Here is a 24,814-nt window from a genome sequence, read left to right as displayed (position 1 = left end):
ATGTTTTATTTTGGGGTGTATTTGGATGTGAAATCCTGCTGGCAACTTCCTTTTAAATCCCTAAAATCTGGACTTTAAAGCTAGAGGGAACACTCCCAAAACATCATCCTTAAACGATTATAGATTTTTGATTTGAGGGTCGATTCACTAGATTGAGTCACCAAAATTGGGACTGACAGTGTATACAGCCGCCAGAATGTGACTCCATTCCTCATTCTATCTTCAATCGTGGGCAGCATGGTGAGTTTAGGCTGTGACACAATAATGGGTTCCAAAAGTTTGGCAAAATACATTGTCATTTGGAGCTGATTTTTAGAATCAATCATTTATCACTTTTAGGTATTTACTAGCTGTACTACCCGGCTTCGCCCGGGGTAATAACTGCTGTTAGCAAAATAGAATGTGTTAACAAAAATTTATTCTGCACAAAAAAAACACAAAACAAATAGATAGAAATGTAATTATTAAAAGGAAAAAACTAAGCTAATAGAAGCATTTTAAAACATATATTTCAACACCAGAGATATTCCACACAGTTTTAACTAAATTGGCCAAGTAATGTGAAGTAATCTGCTACTACTTATTCGAGAGCCTTTTGATAAACGACATTCTTAGTTTTGCCTTCAGGTGCAAAGACAAACAGATTTTTGGCTGTTCCAACTCTTGAACAGGCCACATAAAGTTGTCCATGAGAAAAGCATGGAGATTGTAAATCTAAGCTAGCTGAAGAGCCCGGCGTTGCCTGGGCATAGTAAATATCTGTGGTTAGTTATAGCACCTCACTTCTCTTATTTTCCCATCACGCCTCTCATTTTCCCCATCACATCTTTCATTTTCCCCCTCACATCTCTCATTTTGTCCCTCACACCTCTGATTTTCCCCCTCACTCCTCTTATTTTCCCCCTCACTCCTCTCATTCCCCCCTAACACTTGCCATTTCGACCTCACATCTGTCATTTTCCGATCACTCCACTATTTTCCCTCACTCCTCTCATTTTGCACTCACACCTTTTCATTTTCACCTCACACCTCTCATTTTCACCTCAGTATATACATGTTTGTCATCTCCCTTATATATAGTATACACCTGTATGTCATCTCCTGTATATAGTATATACCTGTATGTCATCTCCCCTGTATATAGTATATACCTGCTGTTTGTCATCTCCCCTGTATATAGTATATACCTGTATGTCATCTCTTCCTATATATAGTATATACCTGTATGTAATCTCCTCCTGTATATAGTATATACCTGTGTGTCATCTCACCTACATATAGTATATATCTGTGTGTCATCTCCTCCTGTATATAGTATATATCTGTGTGTCATCTCCTCCTGTATATAGTATATACCTGTATGTCATCTCCTATACATAGCATATACCTGTATGTCATCTCCTCCTGTATATACTATATACCTGTAGGTAATCTGCTCCTGTATATAGTATATACCTGTGTGTCATCTCCTTCTGTATATAGTATATACCTGTATGTCATCTCCTGCTGTATGTAGTATGTACCTGTATGTCATCTCCTCCTCTATATAGTATATACCTGTGTGTCATCTCTCCTGTATATAGTATATATCTGTGTGTCATCTCCTCCTGCATATAGTATATATCTGTGTGTCATCTCCCCTGTAAATAGTATATACCTGTGTGTCATCTCCTCCTGTATATAGTATATATCTGTATGTCATCTCCTCCTGTATTAGACCTCGTTCACACGTTATTTGGTCAGAATTTTTACCTCAGTATTTGTAAGCTAAATTGGCAGCCTGATAAATCGCCAGCCAACAGTAAGCCCACCCCCTGGCAGTATATATTAGCTCACACATACACATAATAGACTGGTCATGTGACTGACAGCTGCCGGATTCCTATATGGTACATTTGTTGCTCTTGTAGTTTTTCAGCTTATTAATCAGATTTTTATTTTTGAAGGATAATACCAGACTTGTGTGTGTTTTAGGGTGAGTTTCGTGTGTCAAGTTGTGTGTGTTGAGTTGCGTGTGGCGACATGCATGTAGCGACTTTTGTGAGATGAGTTTTGTGTGGCGACATGCGTGTAGCAACTTTTTGTGTGTCGAGTTGCATGTGACAGGTTAGTGTAGCAAGTTGTGTGCAGCAAGTTTTGCGCATGGCGAGTTTTGCGCGTGGCGAGTTTTATGTGTGGTGCCTTTTGAGTATGTGCAAGTTTTGTGTGAGGCAACTTTTGCATGTGTTGCAACTTTTGTGCATGTGGCAATTTTTCCGCGTGTGCAAGTTTTGCGTGTGGCGAGTTTTCCATGAGGTGAGTTTTGCATGTGGAGAGTTTTGCGTGTGGCGAGTTTTGAGCGGCGACTTTTGTGTTTCAACTTTTATGTGGCGAGGTTGGTGTATGTGTGGTGAAATGTGCGCTGAGGGTGGTATATGTGTTCGAGCACGTGGTAGTGTGTGGCGCATTTTGTGTGTGTGGGCGCATTTTGTGTGTGTGTTCATATCCCCGTGGTGGTGTGGTGATTATCCCATGTCGGGGCCCCACCTTAGCAACTGTACAGTATATACTCTTTGGAACCATCGCTCTCATTCTTTAAGTCCCCCTTGTTCACATCTGGCAGCTGTTAATTTGCCTCCAACACTTTTCCTTTCATTTTTTCCCCATTATGTAGATAGGGGCAAAATTGTTTGGTGAATTGGAAAGCGCGGGTTTAAAATTTCACCTCACAACATAGCCTATGATGCTCTCGGGGTCCAGACGTGTGACTGTGCAAAATTTTGTGGCTGTAGCTGCGACGGTTCAGATGCCAATCCCAGACATACATACACACACACATACATACACACATTCAGCTTTATATATTAGATTATGTTTTGATTTTCAAATGACCATGTTGACCTTATTTGTGATACTGTGGATCTTGTTTGTGTCGAGTTCAGAAAATTTTTACCTAATGTGTATGACTAATATGTAAGTGTTCTTTAGAAATTGAGATTCTTCATTAGGGTATGTGCACATGAACATTTTCTTTCTTTCCGGGAAAAATTTTTACAGTAATTTTGATCAGAGTTTGATGACAGTGCCATCAGTTTTTCTCAAAGATGGATAGAGGAAAAAAAATGTTTCTCCACCCTTTCCATTCTGTCAGTCTGTGAAAATTGAACCACACTTGGATGCCCACCAAGTGCGGTCTGATGTTTTTCAAGGACTCATAGACTTGCTTTGTCGATTTTAATCAGACATATGGATCAAAATCGGTCATGTCTCAGATTTCTTTTCCTCGGACCACTCAGTCCAATGAAAAAATCTGACATGCAAAACTCCATAGAATATCATGGGTACAAGTGTGATCCATGAAAACCACAGATAGCACTCAAACCCACAAATATGAATTGAACTTGCCACCTCCACAGGACAAGTGGGAAGAGCCGGGCAAAGCATCATAGTTGACGCATCTAATTAATGCGCCTTTTCTGGTGTAGCTGCAGAATGCTATTCTTAGGCTGGGTGAGGCCAATATTCATGGCCCCTTACTAGCCTAAGAATACCAGCCCCCTGCTGTCAGCTTTAGTGTGGCTGGTTGTCAAAAATGAGAGTGGGGGACCCCACGACACTTTTTTAAAATTATTTATTTAAAAAATTGATGTTGGGACCCCTCTATCCTTGATCACCAGCCTTGCTTAAGCTGACAGCTGATGGTTGCAGCCCACAGCTGCCCGTTTTACCTGGCTGGTTATCAAAAAAATGGGTACCCACGTCAATTTTTTTTAATTATTTTATTATAGCGCAATTGATCTGTCAATTGTTGACACATTTTCAAGTGTCTGCCCCTAATCTGAGTTGTTTTGTCAGCTTTTGGGCCCCCCTGAAGGTGTCGTCTATGGGTTTGGTTTTGCCTCCCATTGAATTAGTTATGTTCGGCAAACATCGGGAAGTTCAGCGAACATAGCCGGACCGAACCTTAAAAGGTTCGCCCATCTCTAGTGAATAATACAGCTGCTACAGGATATGTTGTCATAAAGAATCTTCCCTAGTGTAAAAGCTATGCATATTCATACATAAAATCCCAACGGATGCCCTGTTTGTATGATAAAAATAAGAATATGGCTTCGGCTAACGTATTCTTGCAGTCTTCAAAGTCATCTGGAGGAATTTCAGCTTTGAACCCAATGTATATTCATGTAATGTTGTGCATAAAATCCTATCATCTTCAGCACATTGCAGTTTGATAAATAAATGTTTAGTCTTGCAGTACAGTGTGAATATCTCTCCACTGAGGGGCGCCGGAGCACGCAGTACTGAAGCTAAATGAATAAACACCAAAAGGATAACAGATTTTATTATTTTAATATCCTGGGAAACAGCTGAGCAGCATTGTGTGTGTTATGTGTGTATTTTATATCTCAGCCTTCAGTATCTGCAGAAATTAAACTCTCCCCAAGCTGGCTGCAATGCTGTGAATGGAGGGACGGAGCTACTCGAGCATTGCGACTTCTCCCTGTATCTGCGACTCCCTTCACATAAAGCATAAAAAGGGCCTTCGCGGCTTTATCACCTGTTTACAGTAATACAACGTGATAAATCACAATGGCAAACGTTTCTTCTATTTAATTTTCTACAAGGTAGCACAGGCTGGCATGATGCATTTGCTCCTATGACAGTTTTAATATACAGCATACATCTGTGCAAAATTACATAAGCGGTTTTATGCCAGTTCCTATTTTTTCTAAAGATATTGCATATACATTGTTTGATTTTTTTTTAGCATATATCCAAGAAAACTATATTTTTTATTAGGAAAAAATGTTTGGAAAGATTTATCAAAAGTATCTATAAGGAACAAAATGCCTTGTTGTTCGGAGAAAGCAATCAGAGATCACTTTGCATTTATTAAAAGGAATCTAATATGTGAATTGCCTTTTCAGGGAGGAAGTGGTCTACAACTCTATAGTGCCAACTGTTGGAAGTAGCGATCCTACAAGTCACTATCAACTTTTTATCGAGCCTTGCAATATGACTTAGAATAAAAAGCCAAATCAGAATCTCAATTTACAGACACAGTGCTTCAGGCTATAGACCCCTCATCAGTGCAAAGTATGAGATCTAATTTGGCTAGGTGAACAGCTCTGGATTGAGGTCAAAGGGGTAATGTTTCTCCTTGTGGAGAGTGACATACCAGCCCTGGCATGCCAATGTAAGGAGGCTTATTCGCTGTGCAATGCTCCTCTGGGAAATTAAATATGCAAATTGCCTCTTCAGGGAGGAAGAGGACTAGAATTCGATATTGCCACCTGTTGGAAGCAGCGGTCCTCCAAGTCACTATCATCTCCTTAACAAGCCTTGAAATGTGTCTCAGGAAACAAGCAAAATCAGAATTTCAATTTGCATATTTAATTTCCCACTGGAGCATTGCATGACGAAAAAAGCTTCCTTACATTGGCATGCCAGGGCCGGTATGTCTCTGTCCACAAGGAGAAATGTTACCCCTTAGACCTCAGTCCAGAGCCTCTCACATAGCCAAATCAAAGTTCATACTTTGCACTGATGAGGGGCAATACCCCAAAACATTGTTTGCAAATTGTGATTCTCATTTAAGCCATATTCCAATGTTTGACAAAAAGGGTCAATAGTGACTTTTAGGATTGTGCTTCCAACAGATGGTGTTATAGAGTTCTAAGCCTTTTCCTGTCTGAAGAGGCAATTTGCATATTTAATTGCACTGCAAATGAGCCTCCTTAACCTGGCATGCCAGAGCTGGTATGTCACTTCCCACAAGGAGAAACGTTACCCCTTAAAAGGAACCTGTCTGCTTCATTTTGTGGTGTCATACCTCAGTAGTGCTGAATAGCTCAGTGTGCCCCAATTCCAATGATGCCTGTTTGGTCTGAATCGGTTTCACCATTGTTGAGAAATGCTGCTTTTTTCTTTTTATGCAAATTAGACTGCAAGTGTATCATCTGTGCACTTGCAGCACCACAGACTATGGGCTGTGACTGGCATTGCAACTCAGCTTCAGGCTTTATTCACTTATCAGTATTTTTAATCAGCATTTCATCAGTGTTTCCATGCCAAAAGTGAGTGTCTCCAAACCACAGAACAGGTGTTACTCTGATAGTTCCACTCCTGGTTTTGGTATACAAATATTGATGTGAAATACTGACCAAATACTAATGTGAGAATAAGCCCTAACAGTTCAGCTCCATTGAAGCGAATGGTGCAGTGCTCTAATACTACTCACAACATATAAACAAGGTTAATGTTGTTTTCTGAAGATGGCAGCCATGTTTTTCTAATACTGCACAACCCCTTTAAAGCTTCTTTGGGATTGATTACTATGGACAGTAAAAGCTAATTTTCTAATAGACAGTTTTGATATATGAAGCCTACTGCTGAGATGTTTCTGTGGGTTTCTCCGGTTTCCTCCCACACTCCAAAGACATCCTGATAGGGAAATTAGATTGTGAGCCCCAATGACGACAGTGATGATGATGTCTGTAAAGCAGAATTAATGGCGCTATATAAGTGAATAAAATAAATACATAAATAAATAAGTATTATGTTGATTATAATGAGCTGATCATGTGGTCTGTGTAAGAAGACCAAGTGTAGCTGTCAGCGGACCGACTTGCACAGCAGTGACACTTAGTTCTAGCGATGTACATATCCTTGCAAATTGTCATCTGTGTGCTTAATGAGACAGCCCATTCATAGCCTCAATGCAATTAGAATGGAATTCTGACCGAAAAAAGCAAAATATAAAATAAACTGAATCATTGAAAAACTGTAAAACTGTATGCTGCAAAAAGGTAAAACGAGGGGTGGCATGTTGGCTTCTAGAAGTCCTAGAGGGATATTCTATAAACCCAATGATATTCCAATCCAAACATAAAAAATTAGATTGATACAAGCAAACCGTAAAAATAAACTATATAAAAGTATTAAAAAAAACCCCAGAGACGAAGAAACTAAGCTCTCATTCAGGCGTCAGTGTTTTTCATGTACGTAACCAAAATAGTCATCACTGTTTTCCATCAGCGTGTCATCAGTCTGTCCATCTTTACCATCAGTCTGTCCATCTTTACCATCAGTCTGTCCATCTTTACCATCAGTGTGTCCGTCTTTACCATCAGTGGGTCCATCTTTACCATCAGTGTGTCCGTCTTTACCATCAGTGTGTCCATCTTTACCATCAATCTGTCCATCTTTACCATCAGTCTGTCCATCTTTACCATCAGTCTGTCCATCTTTACCATCAGTGTGTCCATCTTCACCATCAGTGGGTCCATCTTTACCATCAGTGGGTCCATCTTTACCATCAGTCTGTCCATCTTTACCATCAGTCTGTCCATCTTTACCATCAGTCTGTCCATCTTTACCATCAGTCTGTCCATCTTTACCATCAGTGTGTCCATCTTTACCATCAGTCTGTCCATCTTTACCATCAGTGTGTCCATCTTTACCATCAGTGTGTCCATCTTTACCATCAGTGGGTCCATCTTTACCATCAGTGGGTCCATCCTTACCATCAGTGTCATCAGTTTGTACATCTTAACCATCAGTGAGTCATCAGTGTTTGGTCCGTGTGTCCGTCTTTTCCATCAGTGTTTTTCATGGAGCCGGAGTAAAGAAATAAATAATCACAAAGCTTCTCCTCTTATTTGCGATGTTAATCATGGACACCATATGGATTATATACAGATGCCATCCATGTGCTGTACATATTTTTCACTGACCCATAGCTTTAGACTCGTATTGGCTCTTTTCACCCATGCTGCTGGAAAAAAACAACCAGTCTCCATGAGTTTTTCACAGACACACGGTCATGGGCATATGAATAGCACCATAGACTGTAAGACAAAACCTGGAATCTGTGAAGAGTAGTTGTTACACTCCTAATTTTGACTTGTAAATACCAATGTAAAACACTGACCAAATACTGAATGTGTGAATGTGGCATGACAGTAACAAATTGATCACAGCACAGAGCATTTTAGGAATCCTTCAACTGCATGAAAGGGAATCCAAGCTTGGTAATAAGGAACGAACACCCATTAGGACATCAATATCCACAATGAAGTGCCAGCACTATAGGATTTCATCAATGCTGCATAATGTAAACTCTTTTCTGTTGATAAGAACTATACTACAAGAAAAACTCAGACATGCATTTTACAGAAAAAAATGAAAATACCGAAGCAGCTTTTGATTGACAGCAGCAGCATCTGGCGAGAATGGAAATACATTCATGAATCTGTGCAGGACACAACATGTCAGATGTTCCATGATACCGAGGACGTATTACAATCACAATCCGCAGCCTACTGTACATCTCATTCCTTATCTCCCCTTTTGGTTCCTTATTATTATTATTATTATTCATCGTATGAACATATATTTAAACATCATATAAGAATACATAAATGATAACCATATTCGGTTCCTTATAATGGTATGTGAATTATTTTTTATAGGGTCATCACATTAGTATAATCATTTTATTGGTTCTTTTAAATGTAGATGCATGCAAGTGTCCAGCTTCTGTCGCTCTACATCTGTATAAATCTGACAAGCGATCCATGTTAGACACCTTCAGTATACCGAACATCAGTGGATTTATACTGAACACCATATTTGAAGAAAGGTAAAATCATTTTTTCATAGATTACTTAGTTTATCTCAATCAGGGATCCCCAACTTGTAGCTCGGAAGCCACATGTGGCTCATCGGACTATGATGTGTGCGTGCAGAAGAGACAGCGCTGTCCCCTGCGTGTGGTGCTGAAGGCGGCATTCATCTCTTCTCCCCTGCAGCGCTCCCTGGAGAGAAGGGATGAAAAATCAAGTTTTTTTTGTTAAAAATAAAGTTTGGGGTCAAACTCCCTATGGGTGGAGGAGCCGCATATTCATCACTGTAATGAGCGGTACCACGTGACCACTCACACAGGACAAGCTGCCGGCGCTGAGAGGAGGCATCGCGGGAGCTGGGTGAGTATTTCTCTGCTAGCGGGCGGGCGTGCGTGGGGTGGGGGGGAGGCGGGAGATGACCCCAAATATTATTTTAAACAAAAAAACTTGATCTTTCATCCCTTCTCTCCTGCAAGCGCTGCTTTCAGCCGAGCAGGACAGAAGGGATGAATGCCGCCATCAGCACCCCACGCAGGGGACAGCACTTAACTGTAGTGCTGTTTCTCCTGCAGCGGTATGTGCACACTGAGGAGAGTGCACACTGTTCTCCGTGTGCGGGACGCTTTGCAGACCGTGCTGCCGGAGAAAAACGGACATACGATCCGTGAAAACACGCAGGCATGTGCATAGACCCATTCATTTGAATGGGTTTACGTGTGTCAGTGTCTCCGGTATGTGAGAAAACTGTCACTACACGTACTGGAGCCACTGACGTGTGAAACCGGCCGGAAAGATACTGTTGTCAGGTCTCGAGGCATTTAATCAGACAAGTGCTGTTTGTGGTTTTGATGGATAACACTTATCCTCGTGTATTTCTATGGGGCTGTGTACATGTCTGATTTGATTACGAGAATTGGAAGACATCGGGATGACGTCTGAGTGCAGTCCCATTTTTATAGGTGGAAAATGGTTTTTTTTCTCTCCATCTCTGAGAAAATCAGATCCCACTCAAATCCCACTCTGACCAGAGTCTGATTAGCATAATCCTACCATTTTTGAAGATGCAGATAGAAATCGTCCTCTGCCCCTGCCCTTATATGACAAAAAAAACTACATACACCATTGCAAACTTTATTTAACCTTTTCTTGACATGTGAAGTACATGTAAATCACATATCTGGTGCGAGTGTGTGGAGCGGGCTCACTCCATACAGCGCAGGGTCAGGCTGTGCTTCCTGTTAGATCATTATTTATATTACATTCTGCGATACTGAAATAACGCATTATATAGCAAAAGGAATAAAACAAGTAAAAATGACTAACGTGCTTTTTAAAAAATATAAAAATGAAAAAAAAATGTAGAAGTTTAAATCACCTTCTTTTCAAATTAAAACGTAAAGCAATAAAAGAAACGTATTTGATATCCCCACATCCATAAATGTCTAATCTGTGAAAATAGCAAATTAATTAAGTCATACGATAAACACGGAAATTGCCGGTTTTCGGACACCTCCCCTCAAAAGTGCAACAAAATGCAATGAAATCAGCATATGTACCTTAAGCATTGCAGAAATAGAAATATCAGGACAAGGCTTCACACAGTTTCATTGAGAAAGACATAAAAAGTTGGGGGTCTCAGAAAATGTTTGAATTCTTATTTTCTGCCTGGTTTTCAGTGCATCTCATGATAAAATGAATGATTCAAAACTACAACTCATCTAAGAAAAAAAAAAGTCCTCACGTGACGGTAAAAATAAAGGTTAAGTGATATGTACATTTATATTTACAGGCACAATACAAGTGGGATCTTGACATTAGAAGACATTTCTTCTCCTTTTTGCTCATTTCCTCATATTGTACCAGACCTGGTTATCGCACCAGCCATGGTCCATGCTGTGATCTCGGCTGCTCCATATTGTGCTCCGTCTCCCACGCGCCAGGAGCTGCTGCATTTCTGGCAGACAAAGGAGATGACAGATGATAATCTGGAGCCAGTAACATCTGTATGTGACAATAAATCTGCTCCACCTGAGACACTGGGCAGAGTTTTACGACCTATGAGCATTACCAGAGATGGTCGTGGGAGATGAGCATGGAGTAAGCCGGTGGCTATGGATTGAGTCATATTTCTTGTACTCAATTAGGAATAAAATGCAATGATGTCATGTAGAAGCTGTAGATGCATTTATAAATCTGTATATTACATGAGGATTATGGTTATGATTATGGATGAGCGAAGCAGTGGGCATTCAGGCTCTGGTACCCGACCAAAGCTCAACCTGTACCTGAACCCCATTGAAATCAACGTTAACCCAATCTTTGGAGCTGGAAAATCTCTCTCTCGCCAAACTGTAAAACAGACTTCCAGTCCAGAGAAGTCTGTGTTTGGAGCTCAGTACCGGTACGAACCCCGAACTTTACAGTTTGGTTTCACTCATCTCTAGTTATGATTACAGATCTGATTACAGCTTACTTTTCTACCATGATTGTTGTATATAATTTGGGCTACAACTGATAGTTTGGTAAGTAGTTTTCACAACCCTTTTAGGGCCACGTTCACACTAGCAGTATTTGGTCAGTATTTTACATCAGTATTTGTAAGCCAAAACCAGGAGTGGGTGATAAATACAGAAGTGGTGCATATGTTTCTATTATACTTTTCCTCTGATTGTTCCACTCCTGCTTTTGGCTTACAAATACTGATGTGAAATACTGACCAAATACTGAACATGTGAACATGGCCTAAGGGAAAGTGCACACTACTGATTTCCCTCCATCTGAGAAAATTGGATCAATTATTCCGATCACTCTGATTAGAGCTTGATCAGCGTGGCATCAGCTTTTCTCGGAGGTGGAGAGACAAAAAAAAGTCTCCATACTGTCAGTCCTTGAAAATCAGACTGCACTCGGATGTCGTCTTAGTGCAATCCAATGTGCAATCCAATGTTTTACACAGACCCATCACCTTGCGTTTCCAAATTTTATCCGACACTCGGTTTAAAATCAGAACATGTCCCCAATGTTTTCCTCGGACATGTGCACAGCCCCATAGAGTATCATGGGTACAAGTGCTATCCATGGTCCAATATATTCGATCATTTGTATGAGCCCGAAAACTAACATAGTAACTCTGCGGGGATGTTCACAAGTTGTATTTGGAGACTTTTTTAGAGGATCTTCTCCCAAATCGTCTTCTAAGGGTACGTGTCCACCTTCAGGATGGCCGGCGGTTTGGATGGAGTGGCAAACCCGCTCCGCCCTAAGCTCTGCCCCTTCTGTGACGCGATGATGCTGTATGTGTTCACTGCACACATCCGGCATCATCGCACCCCACACATAGGGCCCTGTGTTTTACCTTGCGGCGGCGCAGCGTCGCCACAAGGTAAACGGACATGCTGGGATCTTAAAAGATGCTCCGCATGTCCAGAATCGCAGGGCCACCGGGTGCGTGTTACCACGCATAGTGGAGACGGGATTTGATAAAATCCCCTCCACTATGCTGTAACATCTGGACGCTGCGTGTTTGACGCTGCGGCTCTGCGCAGCGTCAAACACGCAGCGTTTCCTGAACGTGGAAACATACCCTAAGAATTCATTCAGACTTCAGTATCTTCCATGATTACTTTGATTAGACTTTGATCAGAGTTTGATAAGAGGTTGGTCCGAATGTCGTCAGTTTTTCTAGTAAGTGGCGAAATTAAAAAAAAAGTTTCTCCATCTTCTCCTTTCTGACTCAGACACCGTCCCATATTTTCACAGCCCTACAGACTTGCATTGCGGATTTTGATTCTGCAATGCAACACTTTAGGCGCAAAACTGGACATACCGTAGCTCTGTTTTTTTAATTGGACCATTCAGTCTGAGGAAAATATCAGACATGTGAAAAGAGACATAGGTACGAGTGCTGTCCCGTTAAAATGCTGTCAAATTTGGTTTCCAGTTTATTTCTATGGGAAATCCGCTTTGATGTTCATCTTCAGTAATTTTGTGGGATTTTTTTTAAGTGAACAAAAAAATGCCTGGTGGAAAAGAGAAAGCTCAGTTCACTTTTTTGAAGGAAACATCTCCAAACTAGGCACTGTACAAACTAAAGGCTTCATTGGGATATGTGCATACTCATTCTGAGTTGTTGGATTGGAAACGGAGCAAAAATGCCAAGTTTTTGGTTTAACTGTTTTACTGGGTTTCTTTAGCAAAATTTGGAGAATTTTCAGTCAGTTTCTGCTCCAAAGACACTTAAATAAATTCTGTGTGCACATGCCTTAAGCTTAGGCAATGTGCACTAAATATTTTTTCTGGCATATTCCACCTGAATTCTGACTGATAAAGTGCTAAAAAAAATGCTACAAAGAATGAACATATGGCCAATCTTTTTAAGCTTATTTTAAAAAGGTCAGGTTTCGAAAGTATATAGTGACCTGAACATTCTTCCAGCGACTTCCATTTGGAAGACTCTCACTGGTTAACCCCTTCATGACCTTTGACGTACATTTACATTAAAAGTCATGATATGGGCTCGCATGCCAGGCCCACATGTTTATCCACACATGATGTCATGATTTAATCAGTTATCATGTGTCTTTGACAGCCGGAAGAACCGGTGCTCTGCCCGCAGCTATTAACCAGTGACATAAAGTGTGACATCTCTGTGCCGTCTGTGTGACAAGTAGCCGAATAGAAATGACAGATGTTTAGGTGTTAAAGATGTACCCGTGAGATATATAATTAGTGCTAATAATTAAGCTAATAAATACCCGGTTGCTCTGGTGCATTGGTAATCATGGTAATGGTAGTTGGGGTTGATGTCAGCTGTGATTTGTTAAAAATTAGTGATGAGTGAATATACTCGATACTCGAGATTTCTCCAGCACGCTCGGGGGTCCTCCGAGTATTTTTTAGGGCTCGGAGATTTCGTTTTCTTCGCCGCTGCCGAATGATTTCCATCTGTTAGCCAGCCAGGTTAAAAAAATTAACCTCATTTACATGTGGGGGTTGCCTGGTTGCTAGGGAATCCCCACATGTACTTATGCTGGCTAACAGATGGAAATCATTCAGCTGAGGAAACCTAAATCTCTGAACACTAAATAATACTCAGAGGACACCCGAGCGTGCTCGTAAAATCTCAAGTAACGAGTATATTCGCTCATCACTATTAAAAATCACAACTGGCATCAAACCCTAAGGTTAGTAAGGCTATAAAACACACACACACACACACACACACACACACACACACACACACACACACGCAAAAAACTAACTTTTATTTGAATAAAGACTCCCCCATACTATCCCTGGTTCTCCAATTTATTAAATAAATAAAAAATCCCACCCAGGTCCACCGTAATCCACCGAATCTGATGTAGTCCAGAAATGGATGCCTGAAAAACATAAAAAAATAAAAATATACACGAGAGACCCTCATTCACCCATTTATTAGCAAAAATGTACCTGCGCTGCTCCAATATAGTCCATCATTTCCTGAATCTGGCACCGGCATCTGTGAACAGCAGTAAAGTGCCCGCTAGTCATAGTCACCGGGTATTGACGACAACGCTCATCAGAGCCGCCGGGTTTCAGCGCAGTTTTTCAGAATGTAGGGAAATTTCTAATCTCCTAAAAAGCCCAACAACAGAAATACACAGATGAAAGCCAAGGAGACTTTCAATAGGCCCCCACCTACAATTGGATTTGGTAGCTACGATGGCAGTCAGAATGTCCAAATTTACACCACTTAAATGCCAGTGTCAGAGATTGACAGCGCCATCTAAATGGTTAAAACAACAGAGATTAAATCTAGCTCTTGTCAGTGCTGTTAGAGGCAATTGTTGGTTGTAGAGACCAGGCATCAGCCATGTATGGAGGGAGCTCGGCTGGTCACTGTCATTTGGACAAACTTTGTATAAATTAATAGCACAAGTAAATATAGGAAACTTTCTGATATATCTTATCAGAGGAATATGATTTTTTTTTCTCCACTTAAGGTTAAGTTTCTACAGTGAGTTTTTGGTGACTTTTTGATCCTGCATATTTTCGCCTCAAAAATGGATGTGAATGATAGAAATCTCCTGCCAGTTATTAATTCACAATATGTCTATTTATCTTGAAGGTGCATTGAGTTTTATGTTCGGGTTTTCGTTATGCATTTTTAGTGCATTTCCGCTGTGAAAACGTGCAAAAAATGCATCTGATTCACACGTCTGTATCAAAAAAAGTTTTTCAAAGTCATATACAAGGAAGTATCAAAAACAAATCAGCTTAATTTAAAACATTACATACCAAAAAGAGTTAAAAAAATAAGCTGCAAAATTGCTATAAAAACAATCTCAACAGCGCAATAAAAAAAATTAACCTCATTTCCATAATTGATGTAGAAATGCTGCTGTAAATCTGCTACATCAAAAAATTACCAAAGGGAACCAAGCCTAAATGCCCCTTCTCCACCCCATCCTTGCCTGCTTAGCTCATCATCGACTCTGAAATACAGCTGAGATCAAGAAACCGTTATTTCACCCAAGTAAGGCTACTTTCACACTTGTGTCGGTACGGCTCCATCGCTAAGCGTCGGTGCAACATACCAACACACGTTGTGAAAATTTGGCACAACGTGGGCAGCGGATGCAGTTTTTCAACACATCCGCTGCCCATTGTAAAGTCCCGGGGAGGAGGGGGCGGAGTTCTGGCCGCACATGCGCGGTAGGAAATGGCGGACCCGATGTACGAAAAAACGTTACATTGAACGTTTTTTTGTGCCGACGGTCCGCCAAAACATGACGCATCCAGTGCACGACGGACGCGACGGATGGCCATCCATCACAATCCGTCGCTAATACAAGTCTATGGGAAAATGCAGGATCCTGCATTCTCAAAAAACGACGGATTGTGACGGAAGCTGAAAAACACAAGTGTGAAAGTAGCCTAACAGATTAGCACTGCCTACTGAGGTCTATGGAGAGGGTGAAAGAGTAGGAACAGCAGAGATAAGCACAGACACAGACAGACAATGCTGCGGTTTTCTAAGATGTTTTATTCAATCTTATTGCTTGATTCAGAGATTCACTATTCATGAATGCAATTTAATGTCCTCCATATTCTAGTGCTCCATGCTGTTGCTTCTTCATTCTGTGTGCTGCATAGAAACAGGAGAGTGGCGATGCTTCATATCTACTGTATATTTGCTATCTACGGGGGGACATTATAGCACTTAGTCGCCACCCACTAGCTCTGAGACAACTGACTAATAGATAAAGCCCATAGAGGGGAAGATTAGTGAGAAATGCAGACTGCAAGTCATATCATGGCCATAAATAGCGTTATTCCTTGTGTAAACGCACAATAACTTATTCTACAGTCACCTGAACTGTTAGTCATGCTTTTGGAATACAAGTACCTCTAGGAGACACCTTTTAACTTTTGCTAAGAAAATTCGGCATGTGCATTATAGTTTCATATCTTAAAGTGTCGCATATTGAATAATCCAAACAGAATAAAGATATTAGTTATTCAGATAGTGCCTAACTATGGTGGCAAGGGCCCACCAGTAACATTGATTTTGAAGACCATTGTTCTGCTACATACAGTACAAATATTACATTACCCTCTTGCACAAACTTACTTCAGCTTCTATATAATAATACGTTAGATAGTTTGTGGAACATATGACAAGATGCTGCTTCTGTCTGTACATAGTAAAACAAATATAGTGGACCAAGTACTGCTGATGCTGGGGGTAAGTGGATTACTCCTCCATAGGGGCCCACCGGGGAACTTACCTGTTCCACTGTGGGCCAGTCCGAGCTTGGCTGGCATAATTATAATGTAAAGAAGCAGTCATATCTTTACTTGCTTTGTTAAATGTGTATATACTGTATACTTTATGCATATAGTCTAGTGTGAGTGTATTAATATATTCCTGCACCACTGCTTCATCCGGGATCTATCACTGTTCTTCTCCTCTTCTCAGTGACATCTCCTCTCTGCAACCTCTCATGGTCAGGCTGTGCTCTGCTTCACCCAGAAGTGGCTTTTACAGCATAATCCTATAGAACATTAGAACGAGTCCACATAGACTTAGATTGTAAAGATTTCCTGCTCACTCAGAGCTTACACGGGCTTGCAAAAGTATTCACCCACCATGGCTTTTTACCTATTTTCTTACATTACAACCTACGTTTAAATATTCTTGTAATCCGATTTGTGTGTAATACATCAGCATTCAGCACTGAATAGTCTAAGTTGGTGAAGTGAGAAAGAAAATTTAATTTACGGATTCAAATAACTAAAAATTGGCACGTGCATATGTTTTCACCCCCTTTGTCATGAAGGCACTAAAAATTTCTGGTGCAAGCAATTACCTTCATAAGTCACATGCTTAGGGAAAGGAAGTGCACCTGTGTGCAGTCCAAGGCTACTTTCACACTAGCGTCGTGCGCACCGACGCTACCTGTGGAAGCGTCGCACAACGGAGGCAGCGGATGCTGTTTTTCAACGCATCCGCTGCCCCATTGTGAGGTGCGGGGAGGTGGGGGCGGAGAAAAGACGGGAACGACGCACCAAAAAAACGTTACAAGCAACTTTTTTGGTGGCGACGGTCCGACGCAACACAAAGCAACCGTCGCACGACGGTTGCGACGTGTGGCAATGCATTGCACTGCGTCGTTAATAAAAGTCTACGGAGAAAAAACGCATCCTGCAAGCACTTTTGCAGGATGCGTTTTTTCTCCAAAACGACACATAGCGACGTGCAGTGCACGACGCTAGTGTGAAAGTAGCCTTAGGCTATGTGCACATGTTCAGGATTTCTTGCAGAAATTTCCTGAGCAAAACAGGACATTTTCTGCAAGAAATCCGCATGCGTTTTTTTGCGCGTTTTTTTCCAGAGCTTCCCAATGAATTAAATAGTGAGAAAAACGCGAAAAATCCGCAAAATTAATGAACATGTTGCATTTTTTTCCGCGATGCGTTTTTTTTGCAGAAAAAAACCCATCATGTGCGCAAAAATTGCGGAATGCATTCTAAATGATGGGATGCATAATGTATGCGTTTTTTATGCGTTTTTATAGTGAAAAAACGTGAAAAAATGCAAAAAATCCGCAACATGTGCACACAGCCTAAGTGTTACATGGTCTGTCAGAACATACACAATTTTTCTGATAGGCCACGGGCAAGGAGGGCATTAATCAGAGAGGCATCACAGAGACCAAAGCTAACCCTGACGTAGCTGCAGTAGTTCCCGTCTCCCTCTGTTTCAAACTCCTGCACTTCAGTCCTGCCGTGCCCCCTGACAAAGGTTGGTTACAGAAACGTGCTTTGGGGCGGACACACAGATATCTTGGAGCCCCTGCTTTCATTGGTGTTTTTTCAGGTAATCCCTGTTTATCCTCATATGCCCTCTTGGTGTTATGTTATTTTGCTAGATGTACAGGGTTACCACCATTCAATCTTCTGGCCTACGTTTGGTGATATGTCGCTCACATTTATACGATTCTCCTGACACTGTACCATTTGGTCGCAGGGTTACTTATAATGACATATCATTATACATGCCATACTGCCAGTTACTTAGTGATAAATAATATGTAACAGCTCCTTGCCTATGTGTCCCATTCTCACTTGTTTCACATATATGTATGTTTCCTTTTCCCTACCTGTACATTTTATAGTTCATTTAAAGATTTGTTAAATTGTATTACATGGGACTCTTCGATCGTCGTTTTTATCCTCCTAAATGTAGAGATAGGAGTACGCTGCTGCCAGACACCTTTTGGCAGTGGCTTATTTCCTCCCGAGAACAAAAGGATCAGGCATTGAAAATCAACATACCTGATCCTTCCTTCCTCTGACATGTTCTGTTGGGGAACATTTGAAGGCCTCTATACACATATTGACTTGCTCACTGTATGTGGGGGACTTAAAGGGGCATTTCCCATTATATACAATATGGCATTTTTATAGGACAACCCAGGAATATATGATCAATGAGGGTTTTTCCTCTGGAGTCTACCTGCAGGCAATGAAGGACCTTAGGTATCCATGGTTATGACCACTAATGAAGTGATAGTTAATTAGCTAGTTGCTACTGGTCATAACCATGGATACCTAAGTTCCTGCAATGCCTGCACATGTGGAAAGAGGCAGAAAAACTATACTACATTTCTAATTGGAGGTATTTGCTAATATTATTATTATTACACCTACTACATATCGGGATATTATCTTGGAGACGGGAATACCCCTTTAAGTAAAAGTAAACTTCCAAGTTGCGCAAAGAGAATAGCGCTGCAAACTTGGTTGATTTTATCATCTAGAACGGGATCCCGCATTTATCAGACATTTGTGGATTATTATAATTTATTCCTAAAATCACTATTACCGTAGTTCCATGTCACTGTACATATATATTACATGCGAAAAATAAACTAATCAAACTGACCGCCAGGTACAGAGGGAGAGAGGACCCCAACTTCACATGCTTACAATCTACAGGATCATGGGGATATCCTATACATATAATGAATGACTAAGATGTGAACATCCCTTTAACTCCTTGTATACTGTGAGATACCGGTATAGCAGCATCTACTCAGTTGGGATAGTGCCTTCATAGTCAATCAAGATGTCCTGAATGCTATCAGTCCACAACATCTCCTAAAAGACTAGGAAAGTTAACACCCGGCTTCTCCTAAGTGCTGAATGGTGAGAGACGAGGAACCTATTAATGAGTAACTAGGCATTTGCCCTGCAGGAGTTTGGAAAAGCTGGGTGCTGTCTCATGATTTCCCTGAAACTGTGGATTAGATTTTTTTTTTTAAGCAGATGTTTTGATTTTGACTTTCCAGGTGACGTCCATTCAATCTTGTTCAGCTGCTAAACTTTCTATTCCATGAATTAGTGACTCCGGTTCTGCTTTCTCTTTTTTTCTATGGGGTTGCGCCGTGATTAAGAATTATTCTATTCCTTTTTTCCGCGCGTCTGCGATTTCTGGGTCTTTTAATGACGATGCAGCTGCTTTCGCCGTCGCATCATCTGCAACATGTTTGTTCTGAGAGAGAGAGAAAAAGAAAAGCAAACAGGGAAATGAGAGGCGGACGGGAGATAAGAGGGAGAAGGGAATGGAGATTCTGTGGAAGAGCTAAATTTGTGCTAAGGTAAGACGCAGTAGGTTTTAACTGCAGTCCTATGTAAAAAATATATATATATATATATTGGGATATCACGACGAGTTGTACGAAAGGAAAACCAGAGCTCTGTTACATCGCTAGTGTTACCCAGCGCTAGACATGCAGTGAGAATAAGCAAATAGGTCTCAGCACCACGGAGAGCTACCGGGGATGCAGCTATTCTGTGGAACGCCTCCCACCCTCCCTACTTCCTTCTGTCTCCCTCCACACTCCCACTCCTCCTCATCTCCTGCACTCCACGGCTTCATTTCAATCAGGTGGCTGTTGCTCTTCAAGATTAGTGAAAACCTAGCAGGAAAATACTCGCAGCCCCCCTTCCTCCCATATACACAAAGGGAGAAGGGAACGAGGCAACGTGCCCTGAATGATGTGTTGAGTCTCCGAGTCCTCTCACTCTGCCCCTCTATGGACTGTTGGCATGCAGCCTCCACAGCCAATTGATCGGACACCTCAGGCTGAAGAGTGATTGGGAAGCTGTTCGCCCCAGTGGTCCGTTGCTTATTAAATGCTAGTTGCCATCACATATGCTCTTAGTTGGATGCTTTTTTCGCACTTTATTGGTCTCATTACGACCTTTATGGGGCCTGTTTGCTTGTTTTTTTTTACCGTCTCTATCCATTGATTTCAAATAAAAAAGGGTTAAAAGACATCTTCTCCATTTACTTTTTCTTTTTTTTTCTTGTGTGGCTGACGGATTGACTTATGGCTTCGTTCTATCAGAGATTAACCGGGAAGATAAATACCTCCAGATCTTTCCCTATGCCACCTGAGGCAAGTCACCTTTTGGGTGGCCAGAACGCAGAAGAGGACAATGCTGGGAAGACCGCACGCCCACCACCGCAAGAAAGCAGACCCTCTTATCAGAGCCAGCCACGACATGACTGTGAGGAGGAAGATGTAAGACGTTTGTTGTTATTATTCCGAACCCCCCTCCTCCGTCCCCATTCCTTCCCCTTTAAAGTGTTGTGTATGTTCTTGCTCATGATCTGTGTGTCTGGCACCCCCAGTGGCTCAGCCCCCTCCTTAAATGCCATTGATAGGGTTTCTAAATGATTAATTCACTGCTTCGGGGTTTCTTGAGGAAACCGATTCAGATTTGCAAATGCCTGTGTTTTACTGATGTCTGCTCCATTGCGTCTTTTAATGCGAACTTCATTGATTAAGTCTCTGATGCAGAATGAATGGGAATATGATACAACTTAATCTTTAACCCATGCAGGACAATAGTAAGGGTTAAGAAAAAAAACCATTTTCCGGGTCGTTACCGGCACTAATCAGTCCCAACAGTATTACGCACCGCATTGGAGAAAGAACAAAAAAATAAACTTTGCTAAAAGAGCCATCTCCTACTAGTCTGCAGATTGATTAACAACCGCAGAGAACAAAAATCAATTATTTTAATATATTCAATGCTAACTAATCCCAATGTGCCCTACCTCCCAGATATGTGAGACATTTCAAAGGTAGTATTTGCATATCACCTTAGAAACCGATGACTCAGCCGCAGACCCGGTTTTTTGGGTTAGAGACTAAAACAGAATGGCTATGCATTGATCAATGCTGATACTTTTCTTTTTGCGGCGGCCTACCGTACTTGTGCATTGTCATTGGAACGGTCGGGACAGGGTTAACCGCACATAAAATAGATCTGCTATCCACAGCAGCTGAGACACCAACCAGACGGTACTGTATAGTGACGGTGTGTGGCGGCTTTACAATGTATCCATAGGAGCACATCAACAATACAACATATGCACTTATGCTCCTTCTTTCTTGCCAAGTCATAAACATGTCACTAAGTGTTATTACATTGTTGCTTCTGTGCTGTGAACTGTGGATAACCGCACCTAAACTTGTGGTTAAAGGAGCTAATAAATGTACATTCTCCTTAACATCTTGTCATAAGAAATCCTTGGTGGTGGTCCTGGGCCAAGAACCCCGCAGATCGAATAAACTGGGTCCTACTACTATATCCATGTCATCATGTGTGCACTTGTAGACGACCATGACCACTCTCTACAAGAAGTTTGTTCGGGGCTTGACTCCAGGACCCCCACGACATTAGGTGTTTTACAGTGAACCTTCACTTTAAGACTTTTTTATACTTACTGTATAGCTTATATCATCGTTCATTTCCATCTCTTACTATGTTTAGTGATTAGTGTTTCTCATTGAGGTTTGTTATGATGATAAACTTTATTTCTTAGTAAATGGCTACTATATATACTGTATATATATATATATATATATGTATATATATATATATATATATATATATATATAGTTAATGTTTCTCACTTTTCTCTTGCCAAAACGTTAATCTGTACTAGTAAAATAAGCCTATTTGAAGAGGTATTCCCACTTTTAGGCCAAGGTCACACGAGCACAGATAGTACTGAGAGAATCGGATCGATTATGTTAATGACACTCAGCTCAAACTCTGACAGCATAGATGCAGAGAAGATGGAGAACAACATTTCTCCATCTTCTACATTGCCTGGGTTTGCGGAAAGCGGACTGCACCCGGATGACATCCAAGTGCATTCCTATGATTTCCACTCACCTATTGACTTGAATGGGAGAGTGCCATCTGATTTGCGCTGCATGCAGCATGCTGTAATTTTTTTCCTCATGCTGAATCGGTATGAGAAAAATAACGCTAATCAGCACTGTCCCATGGAATAACATTGGTTTGAGTACTAGCCAATAAAATATCAGATTGCACTCATCCGATGTATACGCTCATGTGAGCAAGCACTTGGTCAAACCATTGAAACTCCACCGATTCTGAGAATAATTGGGCCGTACTGTGGTTTCCTGCACTGCAGGTAGCGGTGAAGAAATCTCAGTACTAAAAAAAGAGCTGCAGTCACTTCATGTAATAAAGTATCACAGATGGTACCACCCTATGTCCATCCCCTTAAGCAGAGCATGTAATAAGTTAATTTTAGAGCATGTGATATCATCGCTTCAACATTTTTTTTAGGTGGTTGGATTGGGTTTAAATCAGGTTAAGCGTGTTAAAATAAGTTATCACTAGTGTTGAGCGAACGTGTTTGGAAAAGGTGTTATCCGAGTGCGTTTGGGTGCTAACGGAGTATCTTCAGCATGCTCGTGTATTATGTTCAAGTCCCTGCGGCTGCATGTCTCCCTAACGAACAGGCAATCCCTGCATATGTTGTGGCTGTTGAATAGAAGTGAGACATGCAGCCGCGGGGACTCAAGCATAATACACGAGTATGCCGAAGATACTCCGTTAGTACCCGAGCTAAGTGTTATCCGAGCATGATCGCTCAACACTAGTTATCACCTAATCAGTGGATATGTGGGAACTTGCTGATCGGTGTATCCCTGTTAGAGATTGGAGCAACAGATTAGGCACCCAACCACTGTTTGATTTATTCTCTGGGTCTTTCGGAAATGAGCGCAGCGCTTAGTAGCCTCATCAACAGGGAATGAATGGAGAGGCTGTGGCTCCATCGTTATTGGGATAAATGTTGCTCGTTCTGCTGATCCTGGTCTCGATAGTCGAAACTCTACCAATTGACAAGTTATAACCGGAAAACCCCTTTCAGCAAACACAACTCATCTCCTGCTTCCTCTTAACTCAATGATGTGTTACTGTGCGGAAAAGCACATTGGATTCTGCTAGATCTGTACATGAAGGAAGAATACAAACATGGTCAGACCTCCATATACACAATCTTTACCCATGGATGCCTTATTTGTAACAATAAAATTAAGAATATTCTGTGTTACAAAGTACAATCACTCCCTTAAATCACCTCTTTATAGAGTTTGAGCGGAGATCCCCTTTACAATCTTATTTAATAATCATTCCATTTGAACTTGCTATATATTTTATGATCTTGTTGTTTAATCTCCATTTTTGCTCGTATCTTTTCTGGATAATACTAAAAGCGTAAAACAAATGCTATGTATAGATATTATACAGATCATTCTTTAGCCGTCTGTGCTGTAGATGGTGCTGTCGAAGAGGAAAGCATCATATATATAGATATTTAGCATTATATTTTCAGATTTTCTGCATCCAGCTTAGAGTGTATTTTTAGTTTGTCAGTATGACAGATGTCTGGAGAATCTTCCTTTGATAACTGAGAGCTCAGAAGCAAACAAAAAAGTACATTTGCCATGCAAATTATGATTTTTTTTTTCTTTTTCTGACGCTCTGATTTAAGACCATTTATTTTGTAAGTCACATGGCAGAAACTGTGCGCGGTTCAGCATTATGCACCCGGCCAAATGCTGCTCAGTAAAAGGACTAATTACACTTCTTTCTATAATACTGTGCTTGACACTTGTGGTCTTCGTTCTCTTTATCCTTGTTTTAAATAAAGGTTGTTAAGGGCAGAGGGCTCGGTATTAAGGGATTATCTTATCTTATTTTCTATTTGCTTTTCATTGATTTGTAAAGTGTGAGATAACATTGGCCTACTGGTCCTGTAACTGTGTTTTCAAATGCTTTTAGGTGGTTCAGGGCCGACCTTAGGGGGTCTACAAATGTGTGAGCTATGGGAATGCACAAGGCACATCTCCTGTCTTAACTGATGGGGGCGCCACTAACCATAATGGCGGACTGCGCTCCCGATAATTGGCCACCATGCCTATAAACAAAGCTTCAGTACAAGAGAACAGACTATCCCATAGCTTAGTGACTGGTTAGTGTTGGTTCTTATCTCAGACCTTTCCCAAGGCTAGCTGAGGAATAACTATGGTACTCTGTAAGGAGCCTCAGCACCGAGCTTCTCTTCTGGTTAGTGCTGGTTGTTGGTGAACCATAGAGCTATATTATTTATGCACCAGATGTGGTGACAATCAGGCACTGTATGGTATCATTTGAGCACTATAAGGGGCTTTAATGGAAGACTATGCAAAAGGGAACCATCTGACCCAAGACCACCTCTTCAGAGCTCACATCATGTTTTTACCCCTCTCTACCTTTTCTTTGGAATTTTCAATACTCTTTCTGGATTTGTTTATACTATATGGCCCTAAATCATCAAGATT

At 41.1% G+C, this 24,814-nt stretch overlaps 1 protein-coding gene across 2 annotated transcripts in view; it reads left to right on the top strand.

Moving 5' to 3' along the window:
* DPP6 (dipeptidyl peptidase like 6) overlaps positions 1–24,814 on the top strand; it is a 1,889,424-nt gene that overhangs the window by 372,479 nt on the left and 1,492,131 nt on the right. The window contains exon 1 of one of the 2 annotated variants that reach the window (XM_077268628.1): positions 20,020–20,683. The exons of the other annotated variant lie outside the window; for it this stretch is intronic. Coding sequence (XP_077124743.1) covers positions 20,489–20,683 — 195 coding nt within the window. The 5' untranslated portion in view covers positions 20,020–20,488. Of the gene's footprint in view, positions 1–20,019; positions 20,684–24,814 lie in introns of those variants that run through there. 2 annotated transcript variants of the gene reach the window in all.

The sequence above is a fragment of the Ranitomeya variabilis genome, chromosome 6 (assembly GCF_051348905.1).
Source record: "Ranitomeya variabilis isolate aRanVar5 chromosome 6, aRanVar5.hap1, whole genome shotgun sequence".
NCBI classification, from domain to species: Eukaryota; Metazoa; Chordata; class Amphibia; order Anura; family Dendrobatidae; genus Ranitomeya; species Ranitomeya variabilis.
This window is presented reverse-complemented; position numbering and strand designations above follow the sequence as displayed.